The sequence below is a fragment of the Oxyura jamaicensis genome, chromosome 1 (genome assembly GCF_011077185.1).
Source record: "Oxyura jamaicensis isolate SHBP4307 breed ruddy duck chromosome 1, BPBGC_Ojam_1.0, whole genome shotgun sequence".
Classification (NCBI taxonomy): Eukaryota; Metazoa; Chordata; class Aves; order Anseriformes; family Anatidae; genus Oxyura; species Oxyura jamaicensis.
Window position 1 is genome coordinate 24,210,465 of NC_048893.1, and position 12,388 is coordinate 24,222,852.

At 37.7% G+C, this 12,388-nt stretch overlaps 1 protein-coding gene across 4 annotated transcripts in view; it reads right to left on the reverse strand.

Annotated features, from left to right (window-relative positions):
* CPED1 (cadherin like and PC-esterase domain containing 1) overlaps positions 1-12,388 on the reverse strand; it is a 156,210-nt gene that overhangs the window by 89,186 nt on the left and 54,636 nt on the right. For all 4 annotated transcript variants that reach the window (XM_035332793.1, XM_035332803.1, XM_035332814.1 and 1 more), the window contains 2 exons: positions 1,763-1,905; positions 437-509 (listed from right to left, as the gene is read on the reverse strand). In XM_035332793.1, coding sequence (XP_035188684.1) covers positions 437-509; positions 1,763-1,905 — 216 coding nt within the window. The remainder of the gene's footprint in view (positions 1-436; positions 510-1,762; positions 1,906-12,388) is intronic.

A 12,388-nucleotide genomic window follows, 5' to 3' on the forward strand; every position in this document is an offset into this window, starting at 1 on the left:
TTTTTTTTTTTTTTTTTTTTTTTTTTTTTTTTTTTTTTCTGGCACAGTTAATACCTAACTCTAATTGCACGCAATGCTTCCTATACATCTTATTTAGCTGATATTCTCTGGGGTGATAGTGGAGTAAAGCTAAAACTGAATGGTTTGCATGCTTATATAATATGGTGAACTTCAGCACAGAAACTCTGTCCCTTCCCAACTGGTTTCTCCCACAGCTACTTGCCACTTTTAGGCAAAATTGATATTAATGCATTTGTCCATTTCTCAGAGGTTTGAGGGCAACTATCATTCTGTTTAGTGTAATTTGGGGGGGGGGGGGGGGGGGGAGGGGATGTGAAGCAATACCCTTTTTCTTGTGTTCAGTAAGTTTGCAAACTTTAGGACATTCTTTGAGAAAAAACACTCAAAAAGAAACATTTCAGTGTCATTTACTCACCTCAAGAACTACTGGGTGTAAGGAGGTGCTGAACCCAAGGTCAAAGGTTAACATTTGAAAACACTGGCTGCATCTGAAATACAATATAACAGGGATCAGATTCAATAAAGTTAGATACTGTTCTGAAATATATGCTACAATGACAGAACGCACACACCTTTGTCCAGAGAAAGCATACAATATAGACTAAACATTTCTAACAGTCAGCAGCCTTAGCCATTGATGAGTCACATTTTGAACTGATGAAAGCAGTGATATATTCAAGAGTACCTGTACAGCTGACTTTTAAACCAGCAAGGGAGGTGAACTGGACTGGACGAGGAAATGCTTTTTGATGAGAATGAAGTCCCACAAAAGCTTTGGAGACATTCAGAGGGCAACAGATGTCCATTAGGTGAAACTTGCTGGGCTTACTGAACCCAGATGCACTTGGGGGGATGGTTGAAGACATGGGCCAGGAACCCTAAGCAAATCTTGGGCTATACAAATAAGGGATACCTATCCTGTTGGTAAACAAATGTTAAGAGTTTGGACCACTTCAAAAATAGTCCTATCCATGTTATATTCCTTGCCTCCTTTCAACTGTCTTCACTCAGAATGTAAAATTTATTCCTGACAAATAATGAGATTTATATTACTCCTACTGAAACACCCATGTTCTCAAATATAACATACAAGCATTATAAACAGTAACTTATTTACTATTTATCATTAAAAAGTCACGGATGTGACATAACATATATATAACAAATACAAATTTTAATAATTTTAATTAATAAACATATTACATATTAAATGTTGATTTATGTGTAAGAACTGTAAGACTCTGATAGAAGTGATTACAATGATTCAATATTCACATAAAAATGAATGTTGCTGCTTGAGTACATTTCGTAATGTACATTTCATAAAGTATTTGCAGTGTTTGTTGTTTGTATTCCCTTCCCCAGCCAGTTTAGAACAGTCTGGGTTACTCTAATTTTAAATATTTGACATATGACAGAGTGCTCACTAATGGAAAATACATCTTTATGATAACTAGCCCAATTTTGAGTGATTTCTGTTCATCTGTGCTGCCTGAAATACTTCATCAGGACACAGTATCTGGTCTTCAGTATTTATCACAACCTCTTCACAAACTAGAAACCGTGTGGATATTGACGAGTTTTACTCCTTAGATACGGTGTGTATCCATACTTCATTCTATTAGGACTAATGAAATAGAGGGGATTTTGTTATTTTAGGAGCCATGCATCTTCTACAATTTTTACTATCTAAGGAGTTATCTTAACAATAGAATAGCAACGAATGCTGCAAGTTACTTACTGATTGAAAGAGCTTGGTCCTGAGGCAGATAATTCACTGAAGACCTCAGTTACAAGTAGAAGTTTGCTTATAGCTTCCTTCATGTTGTTAAAGGCTTGCTGGGGAGAACTGCTTTTGAAGAACATCTCAAAAAACTTTTGCAGCTGTGAAAAAGATTACATATATTTTGTGAACATTTACCAGTGCTTAACTAAACCAGTGCTTAAGATCATAAATTAAAAGGCTGGTAGAAATCAAAATTGCTTTAGAATGTCAATTTCAGTTGTTATTCATTAGCACAGAAAAAAAAAAAAAAAAAAAAAAAAAGAAAAAAAAAAAGTGACATGAAAAGCACCACAAAGCACACTGGCAGAGAATGTACTTTTGTTTACAAGTAAGTATATCAGAAACAGGCTCTGTAGCAATGGTTTTAAAAAACATTGCTCCGAGTATGAACCTTCTTTGATAAAACCCTATACTATCAACTCGTTTGGGGCAACAGAAATCATAACACTGCTTCAGCAATAGGTAACAGCACAGTCATAGTAAAAGCTTTTTATCTTGTTAATGTACTGTGCCAAGGGCTACCCCATATGACCTTCACTTTGAATCCTTACCCCTTACAGGTAATCCTTACAGGTTAACAAGCTCTAAACACAATAAAGAATAAATGTGTTGGAAAAATAAATAAATAAATAAATAAATAAATAATCAGTCACCACAGCCTATATTTTGACTGGACTTTTGCACACGCAGATGTTTTTTGCCATGAATCCTCCTAGAGACATATACATTGGCCTGCATAACAATATGCTCTCAGCTGCTTTAATCACACAAGCAAATTCACCCTCCTTAACACTGCAGGCAGAGATTTGAGGAAAGAGAAATGGAGCAACACAGAGCACTGGTGAAGTGGTTCACAGGCAGGTTTTGTTGCATCAATCTCTGCCAGTGTTCAGTCACCTGCAGTGCTTCCTGATGTTCAGAGGACAGAACCTTTTGTGTTTGTTTGTGCCCACAGCCTCTTGTCCCGACACTGGACACCCCTGAAAAGAGCCTGGCTTTGTCTTCTTTGTACCCTCACTTCAGGTACTTATACACATTGATGAGATCCCACCTGAGCTCTTCAAGTTGAACAGTCCCAGCTCTCTCAGCCTATCCTCCAATGAGAGATGCTCCAGCCCCTTCATCAAATTTGTGGCCCTTCATTCATGGCCCTGAGTCTACTCTTTCCATTAAGTTCACGTCTCTCTTGTACTGGGGAGCCCTGAACTGGACACAGTGCTCCAGACATGGCCTCACCAGTGCTGAGTAGAGGGTAAGGATCACCTCCCTCAGCTTGCTGGCTACACTCCTAATACAGCCCAGGATAGCATCAGACTTTCTATGGCAAGTGCACATGCTGCCTCATGATCACCTTGGTGGGCATCAGTACCCCCAGTTCCTTTTCTGCCAACCTGATTTCCAGGTGGGTGGCCCCCCAGCATGTACTGGTGCCGGGGGCTGTTTGTCCTCAGGTGCAGGACTTTTCACTTCTCCTTGCTGAACTGCATGAGGTTACTGCCAGCCCATTTCTCCAGCATGTGGAGATCACTCTGGAAGGCAGCTTGACCCCCTGGTGGATCAGCCACTCTTCTCACTTTTCTGTCACCAGCAAACACGTTGAGGGTGCACTCTGCCCCATTAATGAAGATGTTGAACAGATGGGACCTAGCAACATCCCCTGTTGTACACCACTAGTTATTGGTGATGTGTTATGATGAATTCACTGTGCTGACACCAGATCACCTTTCAACAGACTTCTATGCACTTTAGTCCACAGAATTTTCTAGACAGCATTGAAGCCTGCCTTGTGAGCATGAATACTGTCAAGCACATTGGTCTGGGCTGGCAAGAATGATTGTCTTTTCAGTTTCTTCAGGCAGCATAGCACAGTTAACTGTAAAAAGTAATTCCCACTTTCCTTTTCAAAAACAAATACGCAAACAAACAAACAAAAACCCCACTGTATCATTGCCTACAGCCAGCCATGGCAAATAAGTAGACAGCTTACTCTGATCCTCCTTTGTCTTCAGTGCCATTAACTTGATCCTAACAAACAATGCCCTTCCCAAGCTTTACTGACTAAAACAAATTTGTCCCATGCAAATGGGACATTTGAGATCTGGGTGGAAGGTCTGCAATGCCTGGGACTCTTATTCTGTTTCTGATAAAGCTGTGTGAAATGCCAGTAGGAAATAAATAAATAAATAAATAAATAAATAAATAAACAAACAGAATTACTTATATTACAAAATTAAACTTCTGACTGCCAGGAAATTACAAAGTAAAGGTTGCACATATAACATCAGCTCTGCCATTTGGATATTTGCATCATGCTGTAATCTTGAATAACATCACACTGTATTTTTATACTGTAGAAAGTTATCCATTTGTATTGCAATTCCATAAACCTTTAGGGCAAAAGAGCCCTGGAACTGCAATGTAGAAAGAGATTATGGAAAAAATCTTCAGACCAGACTATACTTAATTGCAAACTTCCCTAAGTCTAAGATCACCCAAGCTTTGTTTCTCCCACAGAATAGGACAAAGATTAAGAATACAAAACTGCACATTTTTCATATCAGTTCTGATTTAGAATTATCTTTGAAAGAAATTGTTTTGTCTCAGCTCTGGTTCAAGCCAATAGCAGTTTATTAATCAGTTCATGTGAAATAAAAAATAAATAAAAAAGAAGACTCATCTCCCCAGAATGAGACTACATGGTGGTTCTTCAGCTGACTTTGACAACTACCTCCATCATCTCTGACAGATTTGACAGATCCTGTACATCATTCACATTCCTGCTACACCAGCTTTCACTTTTTCTCTAATTTTCTATATCTGCAGTGGGTGTTGAGGAGCTAAGTGAGAAGTTGTGTTGCTTTGCTGCACGTAAGAAGTTGAAGAACTTTATGGGGAGAGATGGGGATTATTGGAAGGAAGGGCAAAAGGAACAGAAGAAGCTCCATTAGCTCATTTCCTTCTCTCCATAAATCAGTTCATAAATACCTCAACACAAGTGATACACAATGCATTTATTTCTAGTCAGAATTGCTTAAAGACAGACTGATTTGCCCTATTTGCACTCACAGCATGCTGTTGGCTAAAATAGCTAAATTGAAATAAAACTGACTTCTCCAAGGAACTGCATAGTTACAGCCCTCCTTAGGCAGAATAGGAAAAAAAAAAAAAAAAAAAAAAAACAGTGCTCAACAAGTCCTCAATGGGGGACATCAGGTTTTATGACAATGTTTATTCTAAAACAATGACTAAAAATAAGTATTTAGTCAGCTTGGTTCAGGACCAACAAAGACAACAGAAAAATACTCCTGGTTCAATTCCAATTCATTAAAAAATCCTATACAAACCAGTTCAGGTTAGGTTTGACTTTGTCAGATTCCAAAGGATTCTCAGCACCCAATAGGGAAAATGCAGCATATGTGGACTGGGGATGATAAAGTATGAATACCTGCAGCAACCTCACGTTCTTTTAAGTGTGCCAAACAAAATCTATAAATATCTATGTTCAGCTGCAACATGTTAAAACCACTGAGCTGAAGGTTACTTCAGATGATCACTACAGATGATGCATGTTCTCCCACCTTCAGAGCAAACAAGTCACCTGCCCAGCAAGGTTCAATCTCGTTATTAACTGAGGCTGATTAAAAGCAGCACTGAATAGCAAAAAGAGGACAGAATGGAAAAATCTGGTGGCAATCATAGGAGTTTAGTCTGGGAGAAAACTGACCTCTGGCTGGCAAATTTTTGAGCAGAGGTATAGGGATTAAATTTTAGTAAGCTGTAAAACTTAATGCACACATGGACTTATATATTGTACAATGACACCATTGTATAAGGAATTGCAAGACTTCTCAGGAGCTTGAAAATGTTCATCCACACGCTGGATGCATACACTCAGGGGTGTGTTCCACACATTTATGCAATGCCTTTCAGGAAATGTGCAAATGTAGTCTAATTACATAAATCAAGTTCACATTTTCTTTAAAGACAGAATGACCTAGAAACATAAATATTCTTAAGATTTATTTTAACTCATTGACCTTTAGCTCACTGATAACCACTCTTCCTTTAGGATAAGCCATTGGAAAAAAAAATATTAGGCTAGAATATTAATTTAAAATACTTTTTCTCTACCCACTTTGAATTCTTTTTTTTTTTTTTTTTTTTTTTTTTTTTAAATCTGCAGTGGTTAAAATAAGCCTTATGATCTCAGTGTCATGGGTTCTTTTGACTCCTCAAAAATACACTGTACCATCAGTACCATACATGGTACCATACACTGTACCATCAGTAAAAGGCCTGACAGACTGAAAAAAATTCAATTTAATTGACAAGCTTCATGGACACTAAAGGAGAGTGGAAGAGTGTGCCATCTGTGGGGCTACATGCTATGGTGACTGTAGTAATTCCCTTGAGAGGATTTTCCTCTGGCACGTTTTCTGCAAATTAATTTCTTAGGAGAATTCTGGGGCAGCCTAGGGCAGCTAGCTGAATGGTTAGCTGAGAATTTACTTGAGGAAGAGTAGAAATTGATTCAAACAGCCATGTCTTCTACCTCCATCCCTTGTTTTAGAAGACCTGTTCAGAGCCTGCTGAGGAGCAGACACAGCATGCACTAAGTGTCAGACTCCAACACTCCACAGAAGATGTAAATGAATTTTACTGTAGTTAAAACAAAGTGTAGCGATCCTTCTGGGATTGCCTTCCAGCTCTGTCCTAGCATAGTCTTGCCACATGACAAGATAAACAAGACAGATTATCCTTAACTAACTTAACTAAACTTAAAACACCTACCTTCGCTGACTGCATTGATTATCTTTCTGTTAATTGCAATAGGAGTTCAGAGGCATAACTCACATGCAGACAATTCACTTAGGTGTCAAAATCTATTGAGGAATGCCACCCTACAAAATTACGTGGCTTATGTCTATGTACAAGGTAAATGTCTCGGTTCCTTTCATACTCCATTGCACAAGACAGACACTTCAAAAGCATTATTTATGCCATCCTAAGGTAGACATCTCGAAATGGTGACATTAATTACAATATGAAACTGCTCTGTTCCTCCAGTGAGTGTACAGGGAATCTAAATGAGACACTGAAGACGGGCAGGAGATATAACCTGAGAGAGCTCACGCAGCCCACCCTTGACAAAATCTCCTGGATAAAAATATCTGTGTGACTTGAATATACAAAGCTGTCTGGGAGGGTGTTTGCCCTAAATTGATGATGTTAAAGGCAACCATCAGCAAGATTAAACAGCAACCAGGAAATTACAAAGTGACTTTTGATAGAAGGAAGGAGTCAGTTTGAAAAATAACATTAAAGAAGCATGAAAATTTGCAGCGGGGGCAGGAAGAGGCTTTGGAGCAGAGACAGCAGCAGGCAAAACCTGATCAGGCACTACCAGAGGTCTGCCCACCAGCACCACAGCTTCTGCCTAGGCTGTAGGGTTTTACTGAGTTGTCAGCATTGGCATGGCTTCTGCGTGGGCACACAGGGAGTGGGTACATGCAGAGCTGGAGCTCCCACTTCTCCAGTCAGAGGTGCATGAAAGTAGAGAACCTGCATCGCAGGAGAATGGGGCTGTCTTTGTAACCATGCTGCCTGCAAGACAGGGAGAGCATAAAAGTGGGTGAATGGGTGGGTGTGATTAGAACTTCAGGGGGATATTTGTAGGAGGATGTTTAGAAATATGTCGTATTTATTAACATTATTGAAGTGTCTGGTGTCATGGTTTCTCTGTTCCATTATTGATAATGATTTGTTACTAACACTGACTGCAAGTTAACTACACATCACCAGTTAACCACTTCTATCCTGATTTTGTTAAAACAATGTGAAGTTGTCCTTTTTTTTTTTTTTTTTTTTTTTTTTTTTTTTTTTTCCCCGCACAAGTATCACACCCTGGGAGCTGTAGCTGAGCTCTGAACCTACACAAGAAGCCAGGAGCTAGAAGATGAAAGGTCATTGGAGCTACTAAGTAATTCAGTGCAATTTTGAGGTTTATACTTTGGGATTTGATGCATCCTCTACAGAATTTGTATGAATATTTTTTCATGTACATGTTGTCCCCTAGTTGTAGCCTTCAAAACTAAAGGACAGATAAAATTGTCAGTATAATATTCGAGAGCAATTTTTACTGCTGCTGATATAAAACATGACCTTTGGTTTAAAAACTAAACAAAATAAAATAAAAACAAATAAAAGGCACTTTTCGAAATAACAAAGGGTATCCTCTCCACACTGTTTTGATATGCATCAGAGCTTTTGCAGTCTTTCTGATCAATTGGATCTACAAGGTTTCAAAAGAATGTAATCACCTCTCTTTGAAAATAGCCAAGAACAGTTTCACTTGAATAAACTCAATCACTCTTCTAACTGTTTCAGTGTAAGCTGTGTACTTTCATTACACTTTTGTACATTCATTCGTCTTACTGAATCTATATTTGGTGATATTTCTTCACCAAGTCCAAATACTTTTACATGTAAATAGTCGTTCATAGATACAGAAGTACTCTTACATACAAACAAGAATTTATTTGACTATATCGATGGATGTATCTATATATACAGTGTCTGCAAAAATATAGACTGATTCCAAATACAAGGCCTGAAAAAAAAAAGATTTTGAAATGAAAGTATTTTCTGTATTGCCTGCTAGCACAGACAAACCTCTTCACTGATCACAGTATATAGAAAAAAGTTTTAACATGTATAATGGGAGAAAAACTACTCATAATCAAAAACAATGGCTCTAGAATACATCTCAACAGTGCAGTAATTTATCATAAGTTGATAGTGTTAGCTTTAGGTAGGTCTGTTTAGTCCACCTGTGGTTTATTCTTATGTATGCTATTGCTATGAAGGGGGAAGCCAGAATGTTATTCAGCTGTTTTATACAGTAAATTTCACATTAATGTATATATATTTTTTCTTTGCATAAGTTATTATAAAGAAATGGTATCTAAAAGGTGTGGAAAACAACAATAAAAAACCCTCTTGTCCCTCAACACTGTTTAACTGTACTTACTCGGAGGATATTCTTTGTTTATCAAGTTCAGTGGACAATGTCCACCTATTTCAGTGTTTGCTCCTGGATGTCTTATTTTAAATCTTTGCTGGTGAATAAAGGACAAAAGACCCTCTGAGAAAACTTCTTCTCTAAAGATCCTTGCTCTTAACACTAAGTCCAAAGATTATTGATGTCACTATTTATTGATGTTCACTAGCTTCAGCAACCATTAAATTTGGTCCTTGAATGGGTCTGAACTAAGAATTGATTCCCAATGCAGCATCAACTTCTTAGTGGAAAAGTAAAGGTGATTTACTAACAACATTTCCCAGCTTGCTGTGAGAAACAAATGTGGATCAGCTTGATTAAGGGAAGCTGGAAGGCAGAAAGGGAAAAATGAGAAGAATCAGAGTAACAGGACATAGGGCTGGGAAAGTTGGGAGCCACGTGGATACATGTTTACAAAGCTGCTTGGATTGGAGAGCCAGAGCAAGAAGATCTATGAACCAGAAGAAAAACAGAGAGCTAAGGGCTGGATTAGTGCGTTAAGATTTATTTATGACATACCTACTTGTTATAAAGAATAATCAGTGTAGAGCTGTTACCAAAGAAACTCGGATGTTCATGTTGAGAAGAGCAGAAAAGAGCTCCGGGAAGAATTTTAACTCTATTTGTACTCTGCCTGAGAGATTGGCACAGACGTGGAGAGGGTAAAGAAGAAAGGATTACTCATTCTTTCTCTAAAGACAAGAATCAGGGACATGAAATTAATAATCAGGTAGAAGTTTCTAATAAAATAATAAAAAAAAATCTACATAATTAATCTCTAGAGACTCATTACTGCAGGTTGTTGGGAAGACCAAAAGCATAAACAGATTCAAAAATCCCTTAGAGAGCTCTGTAGCATAGAATTCCACTGGAGTTTATTAAATATAAAGATATATATTCCACTTCCACTTCAGTGTGTCTTACCTTGCAGGTTACCAGAAATAAGTACATTCTGCCTAAGTATTAATGGGTACATTTCTGTGACAGAACCAGTATGCCAGATAAGCATATCTTTGATCTTTCACAGCCCAAACATACTTTTTTTTTTTTTTTTTTTTTTTTCTTATGTTAGTGAAAAGAGAAATGATAGGTTCCTAGATGTTATGAGAACAGAAAACAAAGACAGCATTTATTCCCAATCTCCCAGGAATGGGACCATTAGAGAATTTGATTATCTGCGCAGGCTATTTGTAAGAGCAGTGACATGCACATGCTAAGTTCTAACAGCCCCTAATGCGCACATTTAATTTTTCTTCTCAAATAACCCTGCAATCTTTTTAAGAGTTGATGGTAATTTGCTTTTGCATTTGCTCTCGCTAGGTGTCAGGGCAACAACTGGTAATCCAAAAATAAAACAAAGCAAAAAAATCCTGAGTCTTTCCACTGTTTTTAAGCATTTTGCTCTTTATCTGCATGAATGTTTGCATTCTATTTCATATTCAATATCTTTGAATTTTACTTGAAGTAGTATCAAAATTGGCCACTTGAGGGCAATACTGCTATCCAATTTTCAGCATTCTGTTCTAAGCCAGACCTCCATGTCATATTAAAAGACATATTTCCTGGATAGTTGAGGGTCCCGTTTTATTTGCATATATATTAAGTATGAAAAATATTTTTCTTTACTCAATTTTTCAAATGCTAATACATTAGAAAGAGAATTTTAGTGAAAGTTATAGTAACTTATACCACAGAAAGCTTAAGCAACAGCAAACAGCTTTAATATATTACGTTTACTTCACTGCACAACTTGAAAATCACTTAAAATCATAGTTTCAACTAAGGGTATCTAGGTCTATGTGCATACACCAGTCAATGAATTCAAATCCAGGAGGCACCTGACTTATATTTTAGTTGAGCAAATGGACATTGAGCCAGAGAGGGGGCAGTTCAAAGCAGCCCCCAACACAGAAGAACCTTCCCAGGTGACACAGGATGAGGCAAAACTAGAGTCTACAAAAATGCATCCTTAGTTATGGGACTGGGTTGGGAAAGGCTAGTGGCTGAGCAAAGGAGACAATTTATAGTGTGTTAAACCTGGAGGTAAGTAATCATATATGAGTGTCTTACACACCAGCTTCTATAAAACAGAAAATTATTAATGGGTCACCTTTTTGTTCAATACATATGCATAGCCAAATAATATGAAGGTGATTATTGCACGCATTGACAATGACCCCTCCTTTAATTGGTACCATATGCAAAATTAAAATCTTCTATTTTATGAATAATTTTTCAAAGCACAGATGGTCTAAATAAAGGGTTTCCTCAAGGAAATAAAGCTATTATGCAAGCCTCACAGCAAAACATTAGTGTGGCAGAAAGCCATTCCCTCCCCTGCATTTCCTGCATCTTTCCAACCAGGGCCCAAATCTAGAGTTGCACTTTTGCCACTCCTTAATGACACACCAAATCCTAAAGCCAATTAAATATTTAGCTTATTTTGCTTTTTGAACCTAGTTACTAAAATCTGCATAATCTCCCCCCCGCCCCCCCCCCCCCCCAAAAAAAAAAAAAAAAAAAGCGCTTGAGCTCTTACTCCAATTGGGATAAGAAAATTTGAACAGTAAGAGTCATTTACAACAGTTTTCTATCAAAGAAGCAGTGGAGAATGTAGTATTTAACTCTTTAAATTTATTATTTTCTTTACACAGTTGCTCTAAATCATTTGGTATCAATTTGGTATCCAGTATTGAAAAATGCCTCCTCCACATATACCACATTCTGGTTACTTCCAGCAAAGGTAAAGGGTTACTGTGCATAGAAGATCAAATATCCTGAATTTGCATTAGTAAAGTTGTAACTAAGTCAACCACAGTTGTGGATCTATTTCTTACCCATAATGATTTAATTACTCCAGTACAAGAAAATCTGCCGACAGATCTCCAGATCAGATCTCCAAATTATTGTGCAACATTGCTAAAGGAAGCACATCTATGATGGCAATACAGGAAATTAAAAGTCTTCTTTTAAAATTAAAAGATTAATTTAGTCAGCTAGTCTTGGGGAAATAAATAAATAAATAAATAAACACTATGATTTTTTTCCAGACAAAAGTCTCTTCCATAAGCGTGATCGGTCCCAGTGACACAAGTGGGTATTCTGTCAATCACTGGAAGAACAGATATTGGACATCCTTTCTGTCTTTACTAACTATTGACAGGTTGGAGCTTCACAATGTAACAATTTCCCTTCCTACACACTAGAGCTGGCAGAAGCCGAATACTCATTCATACGCATTCTCATATGCATTCAGGACCAGATTCCCTGGCTGAAATGAATATGCATAGTTCCACTGGATATTCTGGGAGAGGAGAATGCTATGCTAGTATTGTACATCTCACTGGCATCAAGTGATGGCTCCATAAAGTTTACTAGAAACTTGATACAATCTCATCCCACAGGATATCCATGTTTGAATTGAAACCTCCCAGGTATTCTTTCCTGACCACTGCCGTCTTTTCTGATGACTCCTGTCTGATGCCTCTGCACCAATCACAGAAGACTTTTTATGATTTTCC